This window comes from Pogona vitticeps, chromosome 4 (genome assembly GCF_051106095.1).
Source record: "Pogona vitticeps strain Pit_001003342236 chromosome 4, PviZW2.1, whole genome shotgun sequence".
In the NCBI taxonomy this organism is placed as follows: domain Eukaryota; kingdom Metazoa; phylum Chordata; class Lepidosauria; order Squamata; family Agamidae; genus Pogona; species Pogona vitticeps.
Genome location: NC_135786.1, coordinates 3,185,880 through 3,210,899, shown reverse-complemented (window position 1 = coordinate 3,210,899; position 25,020 = coordinate 3,185,880). Strand labels below are relative to the sequence as shown.

The window sequence follows — 25,020 nt, the reverse complement described above, 5'->3', positions numbered from 1 at the left end:
AGAATACTCAGCCTCTAATGTACTGTTTTGTAATAAAAGCCAACTAAGAGTCCTCTGTCACTTTAAAGACTATCTTATTTTTGCTTTGATTAGCATCTCTCTCTCTCTCTCTCTCTCTCCTTTCTAACTAGAAAGGAAAGAAAACCGTGTTGGCCAACGGGGGAAATTCCAAAATCCACAAAGGTCTTGTGGTCAGTTCATCTGAAATCTCGCAGAATCCTGAGGGAATTTTCAAATTTTCTAGAATTCATCAGATGTGCTGCTTAGTAACATAACAGAGGGGGACTGGTGTCAAAATCTCTAAGCGTCTGACTCAGTACAAATGAAAACAGCAGCTATTCAGTCTTCCCAAGTCCTGCATGTTGGAGTAACTGCAGGGTGTTACATTTGAAACATGGAGTTAGCAATTGTGCATTTCTGTCTTCCCATGCTCCTAAATGTTCATTTGCACAGAGCAAATGAACATTCCACAAGGCAATTCTAAAAATGCAGGCAGGCCTAATTAAAAAATTATAACTTTGAAACTAAACTTTAGATCAGCACCAAATTTGGCACTGGCATAGCAGACAGTCTGTTCTTCTGCTGTGTCAAATTTAGGAATATTTCGGCAAGGGATATTCAAATTAAGAGTTTTTAAATGCAAAACTGTTTTACGCTCAACATGCAGAAAAAAATTTGCCCTAAACACCCCTGGATTTAAAACAGATCAAATAATTGGAAAGGACAAATCTTGCTTATATTGAAAGAGAATGGTTGGTCCCACCTGCTTTTTTTTAATTTTGAAAAAAATCCAACTGCAGGGGCTGAAATACTGATCCTTAAAAAAGGTCTTTCAAAAGAGAAAAATAACCACTTTGTTATAAGACAGCATGTGTAGGACAGGCTTACTAGCAAGAATGTTCAGAAGTAGATACATTGTTGCAGTTTAATGGAAGAGTAATGAAAGGTCAGAAAAACAGTCAAACACAATTTTTCTTGGAAGAGTAAAAAAACAGGTTTGCTTTAAAGAAAGTAATGGAATGACAGTCCTCCAGGAAGGGGAACATTTTGCCATGTATTTCCAGGGAATTAGCATACAATTTTGTAAGGCATATTCAAAATATTTTTATATTACAAAAACATGGTGCAGTTATGCTTGTCCCAACCCTGAGTGCTTTCAGTAAATATTATCTCAGGATTTCTGGTACCAGGATCCTGACATCAGCCTTCAAAGGAAATCAAAGGAACTTTTGACCCTGGCAGTCAAGACTCCATTCTCTGACTCTCAGAAGGAGAACTGAACGCTTCCTCAACAGTCTGTGATATGTTGGGGGGTCTTCTTATTAAAGACGTTGCCTGACCTTTGGGTCTCCCCTGTATTAATGGCTCTCTTACAAATTGGGTCTTTAAAGCCGAACATGTGCTGAATAACGACAGGATATGCCAGTAGCTGACTGAATAAGTGTCTTAACATTTCTGGACTAGTTTAAATAAACCTCCTCTCCTCTGAGGCCATTATTGAAGTGGTGTCCAGATTGAAAAAAAGGGGGGAAAAAAGACCTTTGCGCTTGATTCAGAGCCCAGAAATATTACTTTTATGGACTACAACCCCCTAGAGTTCCCTGCCTAGGGAATTCTGGGAGTTGCAGTCCAAAAAGTAATGTTTGTCAGCTCTGTCCTCCACAGGCATTGTGCTTACTGAGATATGAGAGGCTTATGTGAGCCACAAGGAACACATGGGGTCGGGGAAGCCACACGGCAAATGATTTCCGAACCGCCGTCCGGCGCTCCTTGGCCCTGAACTTCCTTTCCGTTTGTGACCCTTTGGGTGGAACGACAGGCACCGACCCTCACACGTACTCATCGCCTTCCTGCTGGCCTGCTTTAGCCGGGGGAAACTCCAATGAGCCTCCAAGTTCTCGAGACACGAGGAGTGGAAGCCGACCTCCAGGCTTAAGTGGGCAGCTGCGTGCACTGCCAGTTTCGTACAGGGGAAGAAGAATACACAGGAAACCAGCTGCGGGTGCAAGGCCAGCGCAGGGAAGCAGAAGGAAGGGGCACCCGAGATGCATCTCCTCCTCTTCCTCCTCCTTTTTAAAAAATTCTTGAGCCTTTGCATCATACCTCTGTTACGATTGCTGCCTCGAGAGCCGTGATTTGGGCAGCTGACTACCTCGGAAAAGCAGCTGGCAGGTGCCCCGCGGGGGAACCAGGGGCTGCTTATGTCTTCCGTGAAGTGGGAGGATGTCCTACAAGGTTGTCTTACAAGCTTAGGTTTCCCCCCAGTGAAGGCAATATATTTATGTAATATAAGCCTCTCCTGTTTTGCTGGTAGAAAGACTTCAAGGTGCTCTCCATTCTTCTGCTCTAAGGAAGCCTAAGAAATCTGTCTACACACACACACACACACACACACACACGCACACGCACACGCACACGCACACACACACACCAAGCCCTTGACAGGTGGGTTAGCCCCCTCCCCCAGTCAAGCTCCTCTCTACAGAGAAGGGAGAAAATATAAGCTGGTACCTTGATACCTTTGCATCACAGCCTCTCCCAATTTGAAGAGACCCTTGTCCAGCAGGCCGAGGCCAAGAGACAGTCCCGAAAGCAGCCAAACCAGGGAGCTGGACAGGGGACAAGATATGTATTTGTCTTCAGTGTGGAAGGGATGGTGTCACTCTCGAATTGACCTTCTCAGCCACACTAGACGCTGTTCCAAGACCTCTATATTCAGAGCACGTGACCGTCAGCCCGGGTGGGCCTGACTAGGACGTGTGGCCACTTCCTGCATCCTGCAGGAGATGCTCAGATACCAAGGTGGTCTTGAGACTAAAGGATGCTTACATGTATATCTTTGGTTCACCCTGTTGCTAGACATGGTGAGTTGCACTAGAGTAGGCCCATTGAATTGGTGGGGGCTGTGCTAAAGTAAGTGGCCACTGGAGTAGACCCATCTGAATCAATGAAACTTGTGGAGGAGTTGACTCAACCCAATCCCCACTGATGGAATGGGCCTACTCTAGTTGTGGACCAAGAGAATTTCAGCCTTGATCCGGCAAGCAGTTTGCTTTCGAGAACAACAGCTGTGACATCTGGCCAGATTTTTACACCGTGTTTCTATTCCCCCCCCCCCGCCCTCTAATCCCCCAGCCTGAAACATAATCCTGCAGAACTCTGAACCTTGTGTTGTTTGCAAGCTTTTGGTGACCTAGCAACAGTGTTAGGCAACCCCAGTTGTTGTTTCGGCTGGTGGGGCACTCCGCCGCTTCCCTCTTCGCTTTCCCAAAGGTCACTGGTGTCAGTTGAGTTGAAAACAGCCGGAGCCCGGTCAGTTCGCCTGCCGTCCCTCTCCGGGCTGGGAAACTGGGCTCGGCTCAGAATTCTCTGGTTCTAACCGCAGACTAGAGGCCAGAGGAAGCCCACCGCCACGCAAGTGGCTGGATTATGCCCGTGCTGCTCATATGCAAGCCACAGGGGGCAGAAACCTTCTTTACTGCAACAGGTAAAGAAGACCAGCTTAATAAACAAGCCCCCTTAGTCCCCCACCCCTGATTAGGAGGGTAGTTAAGAGAATTTTGGGCCATTCTCTGTTTCTAGCTGGTTAGAAGGAAGGAAGGAAGGCCAAAGTCCTCCCTTCCACACCCACATTGAGTCTGGCGGACCAGCCTGCCACGATCCGTCCCATGCCACTCGTGCCTGCTGGTCTCCCCTCTCTCTACCCCACATTGACGGACATACATCGAAACAAACCTTCCCGGTGCACCTCCTGGCTAGGGACACTCTTTTACTGTGTGAAGACCCTCTTGGTTGGCCTTTCTTTCTGCACCCACGTTCTAACTCCTCCACCCTAATTTGCAATGAGTGATGGACTATGATTATTATTATTATTATTTGTTCCACTAGCCCGTTCCTACCAAAGGACCTGCTTCTGAGAAGCCTCCAACCTGCCGATGAATCGGAGTCCCAGGCATGGCCCTGATGCAGGGAGCATGGTTCTTAGTCTTCCCTAGAGGGGCGAATGCACCCCACAGCCTTCAGGGTCTCCACAGGGGTCACGGGGTCAGCTCTCCCCAAAAATGGCTTATGTTCCAACAGGTGGAAGGCACCAACACCGATGACACAAGTGTCCCAAGGTGGTTGCGCCGTCTCATCTCTCCCCCCCACCCCACCCTCCGGCATCTGTGTTGCATCTGCTCCTCTCCCCTAGTGTCAGGAGGACGGAGGATCTCCTGCCGGGTTTGGGGGCTTGGCCAGCCCCCCACGGTAAGCCTCCACGCTGACTCAGGACACTGCCGGAGGTCTCATTTCAAACACCCGGGGAGGCAGGAGAAGGTCTGTTTCACACGCAGGATCAAGGGGTCTGTGCGCTTCGTGCTCTTGTTCCCCACTGCCACCCTCCGTGGGGCAGCCACGTCGGCCCTGGAGGGCTCCCGCCTCTTGCCGGAGGGGAGCAGGGCTCTAATCTCCTCCTCGTCGTTAAAAGGGGATGCTCCGTACTTGCGCTCCAGTCTCCGGCGGATCTGAAAGAGTGGCATATGGGGTGGTCAGTCCCTGGGAAGTGGGTGGGCAAAGCGAAGGAAATGGGAAGAAGGGCAAAGGGCATTGCAGATAGGAAAACCTTGGCCCTCCAGATGTTTTGGGTTTTAGCTCCCAGAAGCCCCGGCCAGCAAGGCCTTGTGGGAGATGTAGTCCAGACATCTGGAGGGCCAAAGCTTGCTCAGGGCTGCCAAGAGGAGATGCTCAGATACCAAGGTGTTCGTGGGTGTCTCATGAGCCCCGCTCCCCCCCTTCTGCCCCCAGTTGAAGCTTCAGGAGCCACACACACTCATCTCTCTCTCTCTCTCTCTCTCTCCCCACCTTCCATTCCCCCCCCCCGAGTCCCAGGGCTTCGGGGTCTCACCTTCTGTGCAGACCGGCTGGATTCGTACTCCTCCAGCTGCTGGCGGAAACCTGGGTTGGGGTTGGCGACGGGGCGCACTGCCTTGACGGCCTCCAGCGCTTCTTGCCAGCCCAGCTGCGTCACTGCCATGACGTAGGCGAGGACGATGGTGGTGCTGCGGGAGATACCCGCCAGGCTGCGGCCGGAAGGAGAAAACAGTCAGGGCCCACTTCCCCCTTGACCTTCTGCTACGCTGGCCTCTCCCTCCCTGCTTTCTTACAAGCAGCGCAAGGACAGACCCGAGTCTTCCGGGAGGGGTGGTCACGGAGCAGGACCGAACTGCTAAGCGGACGACTCCTGTGAGTGTCTTGCACTCACGCCAAAAGGAATCAGGATCGACTTGGGTGGCTCAGCATGGCTGAAACACTCTGCACATGCTCAGGAGGGCATACTCCACAAGCAACCCAGGCTTCAGGATAAATTCCACCTATTGAGCCACTGGGGTTTAGATGAGGTTCCAGAGAGCAGCATTCCCCAGCCTGGGCCCATTTAAGGCGCCGGACGTCAATTCTTGTAATTCCTCTGCTGGATATGGGATACGGGCAGATATTCTTGTACCTGCTTGTGGAGAGCTGGGTTCGAAATCTCGGCCAGGGAGATCTGGGGTCAGATCCACACTTGGCCACAAAGCTTACTGGGTGGCCTCAGGCTAATTACCGTGTTTTTCCGTGTATAAAACAACTTTCCTAAAATAATGGGAGGAAAGATTGAGGCTCGTTTTATACATGGAATTATGGAGGGGGGAGGAGAGAGAGAGATAACAGTGCTTTGATCTCTGCTTTCCCTCTCTGCTTTTTGTAAAGAAAGTGGAGGGGGAAAGCAGCTTTTTGCAAAAAAAGAAATTTGGGGTTAGAAATGTGGGTGGTGGTGGTTTTGTTTTATACATGGGGTGTCTTATACACGGAAAAATACAGTAGCTACCCTCTATCTTGGCCTCATCTACCCCCCAGGGTTGTTGTGCAGATAAAACGGGCAAAGAATGGAGTGGGCCTTTGGAGAAAAGGTGGGACAGAAACCTAAGGAAGAAGTACAGATATGCGTCCACTGCTTGGGGTGACCGGGGTGATGGTGTGGAGAGTCAACAGGCATAAGCTCTGTTCTGCCCAATCATGCCAAATGCTGGCTGGGGATGATGGGAGTTATAATCTAATATACCCGAAAGGCAGCAGGTGGTGGAAGACAAGTGTGCACATTTTGGAGGAACGGGAACCCAATGGCTGACTCTGTATAAATCAGCCTCCAGGGGGTCACCTGACCTTCCGGGATTCCCAGCCAAACATCACACCTACCTCTCTTCCCCCCCCCAGCCCCGTCAACTCTAAGGCCCATGTTAACATACCAGTGGACGAGGCAGCTTCCTCCACGCAGGCGGCAGGAGTGGATGAAATGAATGCATTCTTTGAAGTGCTTCTTACTAGAGGGGGGTGGGTGGGGAGAAGTAGAACAACACACTCAACTTTAGCTACCCGGGTAGCTAAAGTTACAAACAGGGCTGTGGACAGAACTTTGTTAAAAACTCCTTTTCAGAAACTCAGCGTTTTAGGTCACTGGCTGTAGAGCCAAAGGTTGGGAGTTTGATTCCCCCCACGGTGACTCCTGAGAGACGAGCCAGCCCGTGTAGCCTTGGGCAAGCTGCACAAAGTCCCAGGGCACCCCAGGAAGAAGGGAAAATGGGAAACCCCTGCTGAGTCTTCTCTACCGGGAAAATCTCGGGAAAGGGTCACCCTAAGTAGAATTGATTGGCAGCACATGAAGAGGGTGACGATTTTAAATGCAAATCATTCCTGGTATAATTTATGGAAATCCAGCCAAAATGCCTTAAAACACCATTTTAAGGTAATATCTCGAGATAACTAGAACACATTATTTACCCCCTTCCATCAAGACAGCAGCTTCATTCCTATCCCTTCTACTGCTTTTGCATGGTAACATTATTGGGCCTTTGATATCCCAAAAACAATAACTAGTTCCATGTAACTCATCATTCCCAACCTCTGATGATCTGCTAGGACTCCCTCATGTTCCTTCCCCTCAGCTGTAAAGGACAGGTAACAGTTCTCTCTTCCTTAGCCCTACGGAAGCTGTTCCACCTAAGTCATGACTGAGCAACATCTCAGGGTCTGAGGACCACATCAACCCACACCAGAACACTGTGGGCTCCAATGATCCCCATGATCCACCACCCACCCCCAAAGATCCTCCTCCTCTTCTTTTTGTTAAATAGAAAAAATTCCCTTTTGCCCTCTAGTGGCAAAAAATATATATATTACAAAAATATATGTTTTTTGGCGATGAAGCAGTAAATGTCAAATTTGCTCCCCAAGCAACAAATTTCTCTGGGGCCCCAGAAACGACAGCTGAAAGTAACAGAAATGGAGAAAGGTGAGCCATGGATGTAAACCTGGAACTCCATTTTGGAACATATCTGCCTTGGGTGCAACGTTCAGCAAAAGTGATATCAGAGGTCTTGAGTCCGGGGTGAAAATAGTTTCAATTAAAATAAATAAATAAATAGGACAAAATGAGATTCATAGCATTATTTGGGTTCCCCATCTGTCTGCAAAAAAATGCCAATTGGTGTCCAAGGAAGTGGAGTGCAATCCACGGAAGTTCACATTGCAATACATTTTTAAAAAAATTTTAATAGGTGACAATATTTTTTGTTTCCAACGCATTCTGAAACAGGGGGATATGGTGAAAACAGTCCCCAAGAACAACCTGTGTTTGCAAAACTAACCGAGAGTGAACCATCTGGGTTTGCAACACAAAAGCACCAAAATAGTTTGAAACGGGAGACTTTCCACCCGGCTTTGGACCTGGGCTTCAGCCAGAGCTGATGCACTTCCAAGAACAGGAGCTGACACACTTCACTTGTTTTGATTCGCATTTGCACAGACTTGAACAAAATGGGAGTAAATTGATAGTGTTGAGCTACTGCTCCCAATGACCAGAGGTTATCTTGTTTATCAGGATTTGGCCTCTGGGAGAGCCTGCGTGAGTGCCGCGCCACCGTTTGCGCACTCCAGTGCGTGCGAGCGCTCTTCGTGGGGTGACTAAGGTTGGGGACCCCTGCCTTAGAGGACTCTCTCAACTTCATGATTCTATAATTCCATGACATCCTGATGATAAAAGATGCTGATGATTCAGGAAAAAAAAATCTATGCAAGCTGCTGTTGACAGGAGAGACTTGTCACGAGGCTACCCTGATCCCAATGCGCAGGTGGATCTGTGCTGGTCAGGAGTGCTTTCGGCCAGCTGCCTTTGCTAGAAAGAGGAGGCTTGGCTCCAGTTACTTACGCCTGGGCGCACAGGCAGTCACATTGCTGTGGGTGGCTGGGCTACAGTCCCTGGCATTCCTCACCACGGTCTCTCCTTGCCAAGAGCGCATGGGAGTTGCAGAAATGTCTAGATGGGCCATGCGTTTTCCCTTCCTCCCTTGCCTGCCTTCGTGGCCAAATGAATGCAGGACTGCCCCCCACAAACCTGCCTTTAAAAGATCCTCATAACAACTGCAAGGGCAGCAGAATCAGCTGGCCAGCGTCTTATGTGCCCATGCCTTCATCACATCACTGTGATCCCTCCAGTATTTTGAGACTTGAAAGGAAGGTGTGATGGAGCGGGAGAAGATCTTTACGTGCAACCCTGACTCACTGGAGACCAAAGGTAAGGCCAAAGAAACCTGTTAGATTAGGCATCCTTCAGTCTCGAGAGACTATGGTAATGTGCTCTGTATGGAGGACTTGGAGCGGCATCTAGTGTGGCTGAGAAGGCCGATTCGAGAGTGACTATCCCTTCCATACAATCTGTCCCCTGTCCAGCTCCCTGGTTTTGCTGCTTTCGTGAGGGCCTCTTTGCCTCGGCCTGCTGGACAAGGGTCTCTTCAAATTGGGAGAGGCCGTGCTGCACCGCCTGCCTCCAGGGTGAACGCTCAGATGTCAGGTTTTCCCATCTGTTGAGGTCCATTCCTAAGGTCTTCAGATCCCACTTGCAGATCTCCTTGTATCGCAGCTGGGGTCTCCCTCTGCGGCGATTTCCCTGCACTAATTCTCCATGCAGGAGATCTTTTGGAATCTGACCATCAGCCATTCTCGCGACATGCCCAAGCCAATGAAGACGTTGCTGTTTCAGTAATGTATATATGCTAAAAATTCCAGTTTGTTCTAGGACTACTCTGTTTGGAACTTTGTCCTGCCAAGTGATACCAAAAATGCATCGGTGGCAACGCATATGGAAGGTGTTCAGCTTCCTCACCTGCCGTGCAAAAAGGGTCCAGGACTCACTGCAGGACAGGAGTGTGCTCAGGACACAGGCTCTATAGACCTGGACCTTGGTGTATGCCGTCAACTTATTAAGCCATACTCTCTTTGTGAGTCTAGAAAACATGGTAGCTGCTTTGCCAATGCGTTTATCCAGCTCGACATCTAGGGAGAATGCGTCAGAGATCCATCCAGACTGTGGGATCCCTAATTCTTATGCAGAGATGTGCAATCTGGACAACGCGGAAAGATGCAAGTGTGGTGGTGGAATGAGAGCCGTTCCAAAGGTAGTGCTGGAGGAGAGCTTTACAGAACTCATGGACTGCCAGGAAGAGAAATAAGAGGGTTCAAGATCAAATCAATCCTCAACTCTTACTAGAAGGAAAAGTGACAGAACTAGACATGTCCTTCTTTGGACACATGACTCCCTGGAAAATACAATGATGCAAGCAAAGTGGAAGGCAAGTCAGAAAAGAGGAAGCTCAAAATGGGATGGATGGATTCAGTAAAGAAATCCACAGCCTTGACTTTGCCAGACCTGAGCAGGGAGGTTCGTGACCGAGTCTTTTGGAGGACACCGATTCATCGGCTGGCATTAGGTACACAATGGTTCTACAAAGGTTTTTTAAAAAATGATAGTTACTTACATGTTGGCATCTGGTGTGTCTGGCAGTCCAACGCGGAGGTAAGTGATTCCCTGGGGGTGGAAAAGAGGAGCCATTGAGATGAGTCGCTGCTGTCTGCACAATCTGGGAATATTTCTGCTGCAGAAGCTGTTGGTACCATGAGCGACGCCAGGCTGTGCCTATGCCACCAACGCTGATGGCCCCGAAACCGATCGAACGGGGTTGCGAGGCTGAGGCAATGCGTAATGGCCGACCTGCCCTGCTTGCTCAGCCTGACCTTCCTCAAAGTAGGAAGACGGAGAGCCAGGCTGAGCTGGCTTGAGCTCCCCGGAGGGAAAGCAGGCTATCCATGCAATGAATGGTAAAAAAATGTGCCAGCAATTTCTAAGGGGCTCTGGAAGGTGTATGCATTTTGCAAGGCTATTCAGATTTCTTTGCAAACGATCGGGGCCATCTCCTTGACTTCCCTCAAAGTCTTCTACAAAACCTACCTTTTTAATGAAACCTCGGCAAGCACTCTAGTTCCTACCATAGAGGTGGGCTCCTTTGGAGGGGGGGGGAAACATGTCCCATCACCCATAGATCTGCCATGAGCTGGCTGGAGAGCTCAGGGGTTTAGGTCTCTGGCTGCAGAGCCGGAGGTTGCAAATTTAATTCTCTCCCCCCCCCCCAGGGCCTCCTGGGAGAAGAGCCAGCCTGGGTAGCCTTGGGCCAGCGGCACAGTCCCAGGGATCTGCCCCAGGAAGAAGGGAAGCCACATCTAAGTTACTCTGTAGATTAGACAACACTGGGAAAGGGTCCCCCTAAGTCAGAATTGACTTGATGGCATAGGATCCGTTACAGTTCTGCCATAGGCTATATTCACTTATCCCCCTATGAAACTGGGGAGGGGGTGGGGGGGAACGGTTGTTTTGTTAGAAGAACTTGAGGAAGGCATGGGATTTGTTTTATGAGCAAATATTTTTCCCTGCAGGCTCTCCTCCCCCCCCCCCCCAGTTTTGTGTTTTGTTTTATTTTTTGCAAAAAAAGAGAGAGGTCTTCTTGAAAATGGCTACAGCCCCTTGAATCCCCACCACTCCTCTGCCCCCCTAATTAAAGCCAAGCTTATACTAGGGGAAGGCTTGCAGGCATACCCCTTCCCTATTCTGACTGGCCTCTCTTTATTTATTTCTTTGCCCTCTAGGTCATTCACAACATAAAACAGTAAACAATCAGCAAACCTTGCACAATAGGCCAGAACATCAGCAACAATATAAAATACAGATAGAGTAATAAAACATAATAGAAGACAAAACTTTCTCCTTTCTTTGTGACAAATGTCAGATAGTAAACTCCTCGGGGCAGGGACCTGTCCTCTCCTGCTATGTAAAATGCAGTTTCCCTCACAGATTAGGTAAATCCATAAAGAAATCCATCAACCCATATAAGTACGAACAGCTCCCACAAAGCATCTCATCATTCAAGCAAAGCAGGGACAGGAGAAACCTTCCAGTGGGTCATGGCTGAAAGATTTTTTTTTTTTAAAAAAGCAATTTTTCCCTGGAGTGAGGTTGCAGGTGAAGCTACAGAGTTAGCATATGTGAGTATAATTCTCACGGACAGAGGGCATCATGATAACACAATGCATCTGTTGCTGTGGGTTCCAATAATAAAGATGCTAATACTTCATAATAACCATCTGATCAATGCTAAATCATAACCAATGATCATCTTAGGCTTCTGGTACACTTTTTCGCTGCGCCCCTGCATTGCTGGTTAAAATCTGCCCCACACCTGACCATAAGCCTCACACTTTCTCGCAGTAGAGCCTCCATGGGTAGTGAACCTTACCGGAATATACGGCTGCACAGAGTCATGGATGGAGATGATGTGGGTGATGTTGTGCCGGCTCAGCTGATCCAAGTCCTTGGCATCTAGAAGCAAAGCGTGGGAGGAACACATTAATATTTCCCCCATTCCTGGCTGTGTTTTGAGGACAATGGACAACACGGGGTCCTGATCTGCTGAGAAATTGGAGCGTGGGGCATTGCATGCCGAAAATAGGTGTGGGTAGGGTCCAAATTCAGTGACAAGAGACCCCACTCAAGCCTTCCTCCATCATCATGCCCACACATTCAGTCCAAGTAGTAAATAGTTTTGTAGGCTTAAGTGAGCTGGCTAAGGGGGAACCAAAAACATTCCAAAAAAGGGGAAATCTAGCTAAGGACAAGAACACAAAAACAAACAGGAAACAGAAATTAATAATAAAATGTAGTGGCCTTTTAAAGACCAAGTGTTATACACTGCACAGCTTGGAGAAATTACTTTTCAATGTGGTCTGTGATTTTGGGAGTTGCAGCCCCACCTCGCACCCCTAAATAATTTTTCCAAGCTCTGCTGAAAGTTGCAGTCTATCTCCATGATTAGCCTTTGTCCGCTTCTAGTAAAGATAAAGGTTCCCCTTGACATTTAGTTCAGTTGTGTCCGACTCTAGGGCGTGATGCTCATCTCCGTTTCCAAGCCGTAGAGCGAATGTTTTGTCCAAAGACAGTTTCCGTGGTCACGTGGCCAGTGCGACTAGACACAGAACGCCATTACCTTCCCATCGAGGTGGTACCTATTTTATCTACTTGCATTTACATTCTTTAGAACTGCTAGGTCGGCAAGAGCTGGGACAAGTGACAGGAGCTCACTCCGTCACGTGGATTCGATCTTACGACTGTTTGGTCTTCTGACATTGCAGCACAGAGGCTCCTGCGGTTTAACCTGCAGCGCCACCACATCCCTGTCCACTTCTACCAGTCTTTTAATGCAAGAACCTTTTGTAGAACCTACGAGAGGTTCTTCCGTTAAAAGATCCCTAGAAGGGGTTGTGACAAACCCAGACCTACTGGGATCTGCCACACGTTAACTAAGCTGCCACCAACCATTCCCTATAAGAAGTCACACAGACCAGGGATGGATTTTCAACAAATAAAAGAATAAGGTTTATTTAAACCAACACACAGGGAAAATAAAATGATTAGGTGAATAAGATAAAGTAACGTGGCTTAGTCTCACTCATACATGCATACAGTTTGGTTCACACAGAACCCTTAACTTGAAGCACAGACCCTGAACCTATCAGTTCTGGCTAACCAACAGACACCTGAACCTATCAGGTTGGTACTCTGACACACAGTAGTACCCTGTCTGACACACAGACTCCCACACCAGCTTCTTCTTCCCAGCTGCTGCTTCTTCACATCCCAGCGTCTCCCAGCTTCACCACACAGGCTCCACATATATATACAGTACAGCCCCTCCTCCTGATGTCCCGCCTTCCACTCTCCATAGGATGGAACTTTCCCTCCAAACCCATGACAGACAGGTAACATCAGTGCTGTATGTAACACCTCCCCTCTTTATAAGTTGTTTTGTAGGGGGAAAGCTAAGGTGCTTTTTCCCAAAAAACAACCTGGATAAAACACACAACAACAGTTATACATACCATATCATACTTACTTATACTTACATTCTAAGTTAACCATGGCAATTAGGCATTTAAACATTTACCATATACATTACATCAATTTACCTTTATTCATACAAACCAAGTTCAAAAAACAGGTACATTTAACTTTTTGTTATCAATATATATACATAGTCCATGTTTCTTTCGCCGTCTTCATTCTTCAGGTCTTCTTGACAAGGCGTCAGCAACACAGTTCACTGACCCTCTGACCACCTTCACTTCAAAGTCATAGTCCTGTAGGTTTAAAGCCCACCTCATAAGTTTGCTATTGTGGGTTTTCATTGTCTTTAACCATTGCAGTGGTGAATGGTCAGTGCACAGAACAAAATGTCTTCCCCAGATGTAAGGCTTGGCCTTCTGGATCGCGTAGACTATGGCCAAACACTCCTTCTCCACGGTTGCCAAATGTCTCTCACCTTTTTGAAGTTTCCTACTCAGGTAGGACACTGGATGCTGGTCACCATTCTCATCCTCCTGGCAAAGAACTGCTCCTACCCCGCTGTTAGACGCATCGGTGTAGATGATGAACTCCCGGTCGAAGTCTGGAGCACGCAGCACTGGATAGTTGATTAGCGCCTGCTTCAACCTCTGGAACGCCTCCTCACAGTCGCTGGTCCACGGGATGCGGTCATCAGTCTTCTTCCTCGTCAGATCGGTCAGCGGAGCCGCAATCTCGCTAAACCTCGGGATGAACTTTCTGTAGTAGCCCACCAACCCAAGAAATGATTTGACTTTTTTCTTGGTGTTGGGTCTAGGCCAATCACGAACAGCTTCTATTTTGGCCTCCAGGGGTTTTATCACTCCTCCCCCTACCATGTGACCCAAGTATTTTCTTTCTGGACTACCCAGCTGCAGTTTGTTTTCTTTGCAGGGCCTGGGCCAAAGCACTCCCTCCCCTGGGTTAAAGTGCCTCTCCCTGCCTTCCTGGTCATCCCAATCTTTCTTTCTGACCTTTTGAGCTTGCAGGGTCTCTGCTGCTAGCTCTAAGTTTCTCTTTAGGTTATTCCTTAAAGAGTCTATGTATGTCACAACGTCTTGTGGGTCATCCTGGGTGATCTGCTCCCAATTTTGTTTGATCAAATCAAGGGGCCCTTTCACCCTTCTCCCAAATAAAAGTTCAAATGGACTGAACCCGGTACTGGCTTGTGGCACTGATCGATACGCAAACAAAAGGGATTGCAGCTTCTGGTCCCAATTGTTTGGATTCTCTGCCAAGTAAGCCCTAATCATGCGCATTAGAGTCCCATTGAACTTCTCAGTTAACCCATTACTTTCAGGATGATAGGCAGTGGTTTCCTTGTGCTTAATTCCACAGATTTGCCATAAGCGTTTCATGAGCTTTGATGTGAACGATGCGCCCAAATCTGTGATTATTTCTGAGGCAAATCCCATCCTGGACATATACCCCACCAAGGCATCTGCCACTGTGTTAGTTTCAATGTTAGTCAAGGGTATGGCTTCAGGGTACCTCGTGGCATGGTCCACAATGGTGAGAATGAACCTGTTCCCCCTCTTTGTGGCCTTGGGCAAAGGTCCCACAATATCCACCCCTATGCATTTGAACGGAGTGTCAATCACAGGCAAAGGGCACAACTTTGCTTTGGTCCTGTCGCGGTTATTCCCCTGCCTTTGACACACATCACATTGTTTACAGAACTCCCTGATCTGCTTCCCTATGTCAGGCCAGTAGAAATTCTGTGTGATTCTCTGCTGTGTTTTGTTCACCCCTAAGTGTGCAGCAAACATGTCAGAGTGCCCCCTTTGTAAGATCATGGGGCGATACTTTTCAGGTACCACTAGCTGACTTCGGATCCCATCTCCCCCTTTTGAGATATTCCTCAGGGTCTCTCTATATAAAACCCCCTTTTTCTCCAGAAATCTCACTGGGGTTTCAGGTGTTAGCTGGGCGTCAGTCACCTGTTCAAAACACTTTTGGAGAGTGGCGTCTGCCTTTTGCTCTTGTCCAAATCTGCTGTCTGTGGTCAAGGTTTCCACCACAGCTTCTGAACTCCCCCCACCTGCTTCCGTCTCTGGCTCATCATTACCCCCCTGAACTGTCCCCGTGGTGGCTTGTGAGCGTGTAATCACTAGCACCCGTTTCACATGTTCAGCCAGGTCATTTCCCACGAGCACGGCTGCTGGCAGAGTCGATGAAATCGCTAGCCGCCAAACTCCCCTCCAGCCTTGAAAGTTGACAGGTACCTCCGCGACTGGTAGTGAGATTATCTGCCCCTCAATCCCTGCCACCTTTATGCTCTCATTTGGGATTACATATTCCCTCGGAATAATATCTGGATGGCACAGGGTCACCTGGGAACAAGTGTCCCGCAGCCCCCGATACTGACGGTCAAGTATTCCTACGTCCACCCCTGCTGTCTCAAACAACTGAGAATCTGTTCTCACCAACAGGCAGCGCCTGACTTCTACAAGAGGACCATTTTCCTCAGCCTGATCAGCAGATGTAGCTGTTCCAGACTGAGTAGCCATGGCAACAGGCTCCCTCAGTGACAATGAGCCTTGCTCTTTCTGGACACAGAACACAGCTTTTGGCTTGGTTCCACTCGACTCCTGAGGCACCATTCCTTTTAGCTGCTTTAATTTCTCACACTCTGAGATTAGATGGCCTTTTCCCTGACAGAAATAACATTTTCTGGTGTATTTTGATTCTCTCTCATCTTGTTTTGGTTTTCCCTCCAAAATCTGAGGTCTTAGTTTCATGTCTGAGGGCTTCCCTTCACCATGGGCCCCTCCCCCTTGCTGGCTTTTCCCTGGTCCCTGAGAGTACTTGCTGTAGGTTTCTTTGGGTTTACCTACAGATTTCCCCTCACCCAAGGGCTTTCTTATTTGCGAAATAAAATCTGCGATCTCGGCTGCTTCTACCACAGATTTTGGTTTCCTTTCCCTCACCTGGAACTTCAATTCCCCATGGAGAACTGAATAGAACTGTTCCAGCGCTATCAAATCTTTAAGCTGTTGAAAGGTCTCTGTCCCCTCCTGCGATAGCCATTTCTCAAGCAGCCTCACCAATTGGGCCCCCACTTGGGTAAAAGTCTGCTCTGGCTTTTTGGTGATTGACCTAAATCTTTGTCTCAACTGTTCCGCATTTATCCCATGTCTTGCAAACACCAGTTTTTTAAACTCTGCAAAATCTTTCATCAGTTCCTCAGGCATCTCGGCATAGACCTCAGCCAGGCTACCACTGATTAAAGATCGCATGATGGTCATCTTCTCAGTTTCCCTCACTGAGAAGTCCACAAACGCTCTTTCCACTAAGGAAAAGAACACCTCAGGACAATCTCCCTTGTGGTACACAGGGAATTTCTTCAGGTCAGCTTTAGACAATTGGCCTCCCTCAGAATCCCTATTGTTATTATTGTTCTGGTTCATCAGTTCCAGTTTTCTTAATTCAAACGCCATTTTCTCTCTCTCCAATCTTTCTTCTCTTTCCATTCTCTCAATCTCAAATTGCCTTTGCCTTTCCCTTTCCTGCATTTTTTCTCTCTCTAATCTTTCCTCTCTTTCCCTTTCCTCCATTTCAAATTGCCTCATCCTCAGTTCATGCTGTTGGGCTATGAGCAATTTTCTGAGTTCTGGGTTCTGCTCTCCCGTGCTGTCACCCTGCACTGAGCCAAATTCATCCTCAGAACCTTGGTCTACCTGGGGGTCTTTCACTTCACCCATTTCTGCCATCTGGCTTCGAGTCAAGGGCATAATCCCCCCTCAGAACAAGCTGCTTTAAAAAGTCAAGCCTCAAAATAAAACGACCACTTTTTTTTTTCTTTTGCCTCAGAACCAGCTTTCTATAGATTGCTGCTGTCCTTCAGCACTACTTGCAACAGTTGCAAGCTAGAGCCTACCCCCCTCTGCTGGGCCTCTCAGCAGGCAGGCTAAATCACTTCTACTACACAGTTTTGCCTCAGCTTTTTTCCCGCCAAAACCAGGCTGCCTCAGAGCACCTTAATCTAGTCTCCCCAGTTGGCACGTTCTTCCACTAGCGCACCTCCCCGTGAGGTACACCTAGAAGATTACCTACGCGCCTCAGATTGTCCCTGACTAGACCCCCCTTGCTCTGGGCCCACGTGCCAAGGCTTTGCTGGACCACTGGACAACTGGACCAGTCGTATCCCACACGCTGGACACCAATCAATGTGACAAACCCAGACCTACTGGGATCTGCCACACGTTAACTAAGCTGCCACCAACCATTCCCTATAAGAAGTCACACAGACCAGGGATGGATTTTCAACAAATAAAAGAATAAGGTTTATTTAAACCAACACACAGGGAAAATAAAATGATTAGGTGAATAAGATAAAGTAACGTGGCTTAGTCTCACTCATACATGCATACAGTTTGGTTCACACAGAACCCTTAACTTGAAGCACAGACCCTGAACCTATCAGTTCTGGCTAACCAACAGACACCTGAACCTATCAGGTTGGTACTCTGACACACAGTAGTACCCTGTCTGACACACAGACTCCCACACCAGCTTCTTCTTCCCAGCTGCTGCTTCTTCACATCCCAGCGTCTCCCAGCTTCACCACACAGGCTCCACATATATATACAGTACAGCCCCTCCTCCTGATGTCCCGCCTTCCACTCTCCATAGGATGGAACTTTCCCTCCAAACCCATGACAGACAGGTAACATCAGTGCTGTATGTAACAGGGGTCACTATTGTCATCCACCAGGATGTATTAAAACTATGGGTTCTTCAGTGATCTAACATCCTCATGAGATGCACAGCTGGGTCTACTATCACATTCAATACTTGACAGGAAAGGGAAATCCGCAGTCATGAGCTCCATGGGGTCCCCGTAGACTTGATGAAATTCAGTGTCTCTCCCTTTACCACACCTTCCCTAACCAGCACTTCTGTGATATTAATGGGGCTTGGCCATGCCTTGGACCTCCTCTGACCCATGCAGACAGGACACGTAGGGGGAGATCTGGTCCAGCAGGCTCCCCAAGCAGCTTCCCCACCTTAGTGTGTGGTTGATTTTTTTTTATTTATTTGTATGTTGGGGTTCATGGGTATTGGGCAAATAATTTAACACACCCAGGGGCTGAAACCTCTCTGGGCTGATGCATCAGGGTTTGATGGCCATTCAGCTGATCCGGCATTTCTGTCTGTTTCCATTACACACACTTTCAGAATGCCAGCGAGACACGGCAATATTCTTAGAAGACGAGATGGGCAAAGCCTCAGGTTTTATTTTGGGCACAGGCGTTCAGCCAAGTTGGTCCCACCTCTAGGCTATATATATATACACACATCATTGTTTTTCCAAAACAAATTGTAAGCGTGAGACCAGGCCCCAGCAGGAAACTATGGCTGTTCCTTCTACTTCTGGGTAGCTCTGATTTAGCAGCAACCCTTGCTCAGATCTGCAGTTCTAAGATGATTATTGTTGATCGTCTTATGGTTATTGTTATTATTGCTCCTCTGTTCTGCTCTCCCACCACATGGTTTCAATGCTGTCACCCCCGTCACCCATAGCCAACAGAGTTTTGGGACCCTCAACGGGCCCCAAACACACTGATCTTAACAACGTTTGGATGCTAAGCCAGGATCAGGCCTGGGGAATATTTGAACGGAAGACCACCAGGGAAACACCTGGGGTCTCCAGGTAAGGCTAGGCAGCCATCCCACCTTCCCACGCTGGAAAACGGCTGCTGCTGGTGGTGGTGGTCAGAGTTTGTAAGATGGGCTGGCTCACTCAGGCTCAGCAGAGGTCAACTTTCGGTGTTGCCCTGTTCTTGCCAAAGAGGAGGAAGACCTCCCTTCTCCCTGGGAAGAGGTGGGGAGCGAAGCTCTCCCTGGCACCTTTCTTCTGACCACTATGCCTTGGGTCCAAAGCACCGGAAGGAGCCCGGCAAAAAGGTCAAAGGTGCCCAACTTGCAACAGGACCCGGAAACAGACACAGATCTTCTTGACTGAGCTCCACAGCTTAGGTGGCATTTCTGCTACTTACTGACCTATGAAGTTGCCGAGGAATAATCCGGGAAGAACCTGTGAGATTAAAAACAGAGAGAATATTCTTGTTAGCAGAACTCCCTGGGTCTTCAGAAGGATTCTAGCCTTAAAAGGGTCGGCCTCTTTCCCCACCCGCTCCCCCCTCAACTCCATGAGCTAACTCCTACACTAACTACCCTAACCCCGGCCACATTCCTGCCTCCTCCAACCAGGCAAGCCCCATGCCCCTGATGACTAGCGACCCTTGGGAATCGTAGCCAAAGAAATAGCATTCTCAATGTCATCCCAAGCTTCTTTTCACCCCGGCTGCCCCCTTTGTGAAAACCACTCTTCTTTTCTTTCTCATTTACTTTTTAACAGGCCCTTTAGCCTTAGAAATGAGTCTGTTGTTATGCGCTTTCCAGTTGCACCCACTTCACGGGCAACTCTAATCGGGGGTTTCGGAGGTAGGCGAGATGTTCACGGAAGGGGATATCTTCATCCCCCTCCAGGGCATTTCCTTAAGGATTGGAACACAGGCCTTGTAAGTTCTGATCCGACACTCTCTGTCCACTACGCCGCGCTGGAAAGCAGCCCACAGACATTCGCGACACCAAAAGGAGATCATGAACGCTACGGCACAGATCCTCTCGGCCAACGCTGAGCTGCTTCCCTTGGCCCCGGAAGGCTGGAGCGGGTCTCTCCAAAGTCCCCTTCCTGCTCTTCTTTCGTATCTGTGCCGTTGCTCAAGTTAGGGTATCCACGCCATGCTCCCCTCCCGTCACCCATTCTGATCCATCACGGGCCAGCGTTTCTGAATCCCTCCAGGGGCCATGCTTAAAGTCAAAAGCACCGAGGAAGAGTCAAAGAATTGCTGCATTCACAGCTCATGACATTGAGCAGCACCTTCTCAATCTAGCGGGACTAGCCGTACCACAGGGCAGGGCAAGGCAGATACCCTCCAGGCAACAGACTTCAGTTGTTATGAAAGAGTGGTGTTCATTTTAAAAAATGCATGATTGCTTTATCTTGCCGGAACTTTGCCAGGTGGCCTCCTCACCCAAAGGACAGACCTTTCGGCAGATAGAGCTTACCTAGGTATCTTGCTACCCTTCTTGCATATAGATAGGAAAGGTCTGGGAGCCTTGTCCTGATTTTCGGGGGGGGGGCACCTCCCACCAGTGCTTGAGGTTTGAGTTGCTGCTCCACCTCTGCAAATTTCTGCACGAGGAACTGGGAAGGGCAGGGGGAAACAGAGCTTGAAGAAGCTCAGTTTCGGGGCCACCGCTCTGGCCTTGCAATACAGGGGCCAAGTAATTCTGTGGGCAGACACGATTTTGGTTGTCGCAGAAGCATTTGCTCAAATGCAGGGAAAGCCCACTTTGGCAGTCCTTGCAGACAAGGGAGCTTTGCATCAACACTCAGCTCCAGTCTTGGGCTTTCCGGGAATGATTCTTTACTGGATCGACAGGGATTCTCCTTTAGAAGTCTTGCGAGAGCCTCACTCACAACTGGATGACAGTTTCCGGGAGAGATTTGAGTTCCGCAGAACATTGCTAGCTTGCTTATGTTTTTTTTTTTTTTCAAAAAATCTCCTATTTCTTCCAGTTTTCTCTTGACAGTGTCCCTGGCTCTCTTCCTCCCCACTTTTATCTTCAACCTCTCTTTCCTATGTGAGGAAAGAGAGGTTGAGGCAGTGTGTCTGGCCTAAGCTATCCAGTGTTGGAACCAATGGAGAATTTGAACCCGGGTCTCCTGGGTTCAAATTCAGCACCTGAACGGTGGCAGTGTGGCAGCTAACATGCCTTAGAATTCAGAAAGACAATGACAGTAGTTAGCAGCCTGAGGCATTTGGAGTTAAAGGCTCTACGAAGAAAATGCAAAAGCAGGATTACAGTTGAGCATTAAGAAAACGACAATAACGGCTACCGAAGAACGAGACAGCTTTAATGCTGATAATTTAAAAAAGAATATTTTTTGTTCACTGGTTCAATTATCAGTCCAAATGGAGACTGCAGACAGGAACTTGGAAGAAGGCTGAGAGGTCAGCCATGAAGGAACAAGGAAATATCTTGAAATGTAAGGAAGTGTTGATAGAAACCAAGGTGAACATCCTCCTCCTATATAGTCATCCCAATTACTATGTATGGATGTGAAGGCTGGACAGTGAAGTCAGTTGACAAGATAAGAAATGAAGTGTCAGAGAAGAGCTTTACAGATGTTTTGTGGACTGCCAGAAAGACAAATTGCTGGGTCCAAAATAAGATCAAGCCTAGATTCTCTCTAGAAGGAGAGAGAGAAAAAAAGGGGGGGGCTGAACTGAGACAATCCTATGTGACAAGACTCAATGGAAAGGACAATAATGGTAGGAAAAGTGGAAGGCAGTAGGAAAAGAAGAAGACTAAATATCAGATAGATGAACTCAATAAAGGAAGCCACAACCTTGAGCTTGCAAGACCTGAGCAGGCTGGCTGAAGGCAGAAATTTTGGGAAGTCGTTTCTGAAATCCGATTCCTACTGTAGGTCCATTTCTCCCTGATAGGCAAAGCACTGCTCAGAGACACATGTGTGTGTTGTCTTGGTGTAGGAATGTGCCTACCTCCAAAAATTATGGTAAGAGTGCTTTGTTTACTAGACAGGGACAGAATGAGATTTCAGCCATTCATTTGTAGGATCACCATAAGCTGGAAGCAACTGGACAGAGCATAACAATAACCCACAGCATTGATGCGCACCTTGATTATGGCCATGGGACCTACTTGCCACTGGATTTCTAGGTGGCTGTGGCCAGGAACACCTTTTACTAGTTGCAGATTCATGACCTGGTTGTGAGCTTTCCTTTCTGGCTAAGATCCCTCTGTTGTCATCTGCACACAGGAAAGTTTTGCGCTTGGTTCCCAACAAAGTATTTGGCAGAAACATTTTTCTGGGGTGGCCACCCTGCCTTGTTCACTGGGGGCTCTGACATCCAAAGACCAGTGGTCCCCATTTCTGGAACTTAGCGTTTGCCACTGCCAATGACTTAACACCCTCAGCAAAAAAATTAGGCAGAAACTCAGAGGCACCCACCGCGGCTGTGCCGGGCGGACCGTGTCTCTCTGTCCGGGCTCAATTACTGGATTCTGCGCCCAGGAAATGATTGCAAACATTGCCTGGAAAAATCCATTCATTCCCTCAATAGGCAAGGAAGGGGCTGATACTTTTCGGCACCCGAGATGGGTTGCAGTGTGTTAGCCGGGGTTGGGGGTTGGGGTGGGGGATGCCCTCTAAACCAGAGGCACCTGGTCTTGCAAAACTTTGCAAAGTTGACCGACTGTTTTGAGGGCTTTCAAGGAAATGCCCTGGACAGAGGAAAAGTATTTATTCTCGGCAGCAGTGACCGACCATGTCCCCCCATTGCACCCTACCTTGTTCATGCCATTGCCCATGGCGGGAAGCAGGCGAAGCCGAAAGGAGGAGAGCAGGTGACGTCCCCGGTGGGTCTCGCTTCCCTCTTCATCCAAACACCCAGGGCTAGTGTGGGGTGCAAAGGCCGCTTCGTACCTCTGGGCCCCCACACTGTCTTTCCCCCAGCCCTCTGTTGCGCCTCTCTGGGCTGGCCCCAGAAGAAATCCCTGGAATGGCAGCTGGGAGTCTTGTGGCAAGGGATAAATCTTTGCCCACCCTCCCCGTCTGTCACTGTCAGGGTTATCCCCTCCTCCTCCTCCTCCTCTAGAGGAGGAGGGCTCCTTCCTTTAATATGGCACAGATGCCGGTCCTAGAAAAGGTCTTTTCCTGCTCGCCTTCTGCAGCTGGTACATTTGACAGGAGAGGGGGAAAAACCCCACCTCTTTCGTCAGTTGTGAGTGTGTGCGCCAGGAAGGCCAGGCCAGGCCACCGCGGGCTGCTGTTGCTGCGCCGCCACAAAGCGCCAGTGTCCAGGGAACAAAAGCTTTTGTCTTCCTGGCCCGGGTGACCAGGAGGGGTGGTCAAGCCATGTTCTGTCTTCCTGCCTCTGCTTCTTGGTGAAGCGGCGGGCTGGGCATCGCTGGCCACCTTCCACGGATCAGCTCAGCAGCTGCGTCACTCCCTGGAACAACCCACTTCTCTCTCTCTCTTCCCCCCACCCCACCTTGCAGATTCCACTCTGCATCCCACAATAACAGGGTGGCCGCGCCAGGCCTCTCGTGGGAGGTCTACATGGGGAAAGCAGGGCAGGGGAAGTTATCCGGTGTGTAAATTGGTGATTCCCCCCAAATCCCACCCCTCCCCAGCCACTGTGCAGCTGGAGAGACAGTGGGAAGGGGAGATGGAACATCATGTTCCCAGAAAGGAGAATGTGCAGGCAAAAGCCCCCCCCCGCCTGCTCCTCCTGCGGCTATGATTGCAGATCTAGTTACCCCCCCCCCCCTTGAATGACCCTGGGCAAAAATAGAATCTGCAGTCACAAGGCTGCCCGGGTCAGCTGGGCAAGAAGGCAGCTCGGGAGCCCTCGTGGGTCCCCGGGATCCATTTCACAAGGGAAAAATCCAAGAACGGCTGACGAGTTCATTTCTTCTGAGCAAAACATACAACCCGGCTGGACCTGCAAAGAGACTTGGCCGGAAAGACAACATCTTAGTGCCAGCCTCCAAAAAACGAGATGCACCGCCATGATGCTCTCCCTTCCAATAAAAGTGGGGTGAGGTCGGAGGAAAGCAGAAGAGCCGCTGGCCTTGGTGCTGGACGGCAGGCAGAGTGATGGGCTAAGACTCCGGGAATCTGGGTACCACCAGCATGCTTATTGGGGGTATTTGATTTCCTAGAGTGGTTCTTAGTGCTAGAAAAAACAAGCATTTGGGACCGATATCCAGAGGAGCCGAAAATAAGCCATTTCAATCCCTGGACTTTAGCAGTTGTGGAGGGTGGTGTCAGTTAAGGCTGGTGGCTCCAAGGGCCACGGGTCTGTGAATCTGTCCTGGTTTTTAGTCCGAACTTTACAGCGCTCTCCAGGGTGCTGAGCTTTCTCCAGGATTTTTGTCCCTTCCCAACTTTCTTCATTGCCCAATGTATTTATTTATTGAAAATGTTTTTATCCCTCCTTTCTCCTTAAGAAGAACCCGATGAATTTGCTTATGGGTTCAAAGGTAGGTTGTAGAGAAAATGTGACATGTCATAGAAATCCTCGTGGACCTTGGTCGTCGTCATCATCCTCATCATCATCCTCACAGTCTGCAGTGGCAAACATGCTTCTCAGTCTTCTGATTTTTCGGCTGTAGTCTCCATTCGGATGGATTGAGCTGAACTAGAGAAAATCTTGAAAAATACTGATTTAACCAGAAAAAATCTTGAACAATATGGCTTTCTTTATTACCAATGTAATAGTTATTCTGTAATCATTATTTTTGTCTTAATATTCAGGCGGATTCCTGTTAGTTGCAAACATGCCCCCCAACACAAGTATATAAAAATAAATAAGCAATGGACCCATTTTTGCAATCCTTCGGCAAGCAGAGGTAGATCTTTATCTTTAGGCAAGCTTTCCCTCAGGGACTGGCTTGTTTCAGAGGGTTTTAAAAAAATAACCTGGAGTGTTGTGCCTTGTTGCTTTTAAATCCGTATGTTTTTGCGGTTGCCTTTGTTTGCTATCTTTGAGTGGGGGAGTATTTATTTGATCCCTTTTAGTACCTGCATCATCATCATCATCATCATCATCATCATCATCATCATCATTATTATCATCATCATCATCATCATCATCATCATCAAATGCCGCCCCCCTCCCGCCTTGAAAACCAGCGCT

The 25,020-nt window shown here is 48.6% G+C and overlaps 2 protein-coding genes across 2 annotated transcripts in view; both read right to left on the bottom strand.

Annotated features, from left to right (window-relative positions):
• Positions 1-25,020, bottom strand: part of LOC144588812 (uncharacterized) — an 856,730-nt gene that overhangs the window by 9,203 nt on the left and 822,507 nt on the right. The gene's annotated exons all lie outside the window — the stretch shown is intronic.
• On the bottom strand, positions 735-24,891 carry DUSP15 (dual specificity phosphatase 15). The gene is made up of 7 exons (XM_020807848.3): positions 22,667-24,891; positions 19,283-19,316; positions 11,637-11,719; positions 9,828-9,877; positions 6,264-6,338; positions 4,886-5,060; positions 735-4,505 (listed from the first exon to the last, which is right to left on the bottom strand). Exons 1-7 carry the CDS (start codon positions 22,685-22,687, stop codon positions 4,287-4,289), a joined length of 657 nt encoding a protein of 218 aa, XP_020663507.3. The 5' UTR covers positions 22,688-24,891; the 3' UTR covers positions 735-4,286.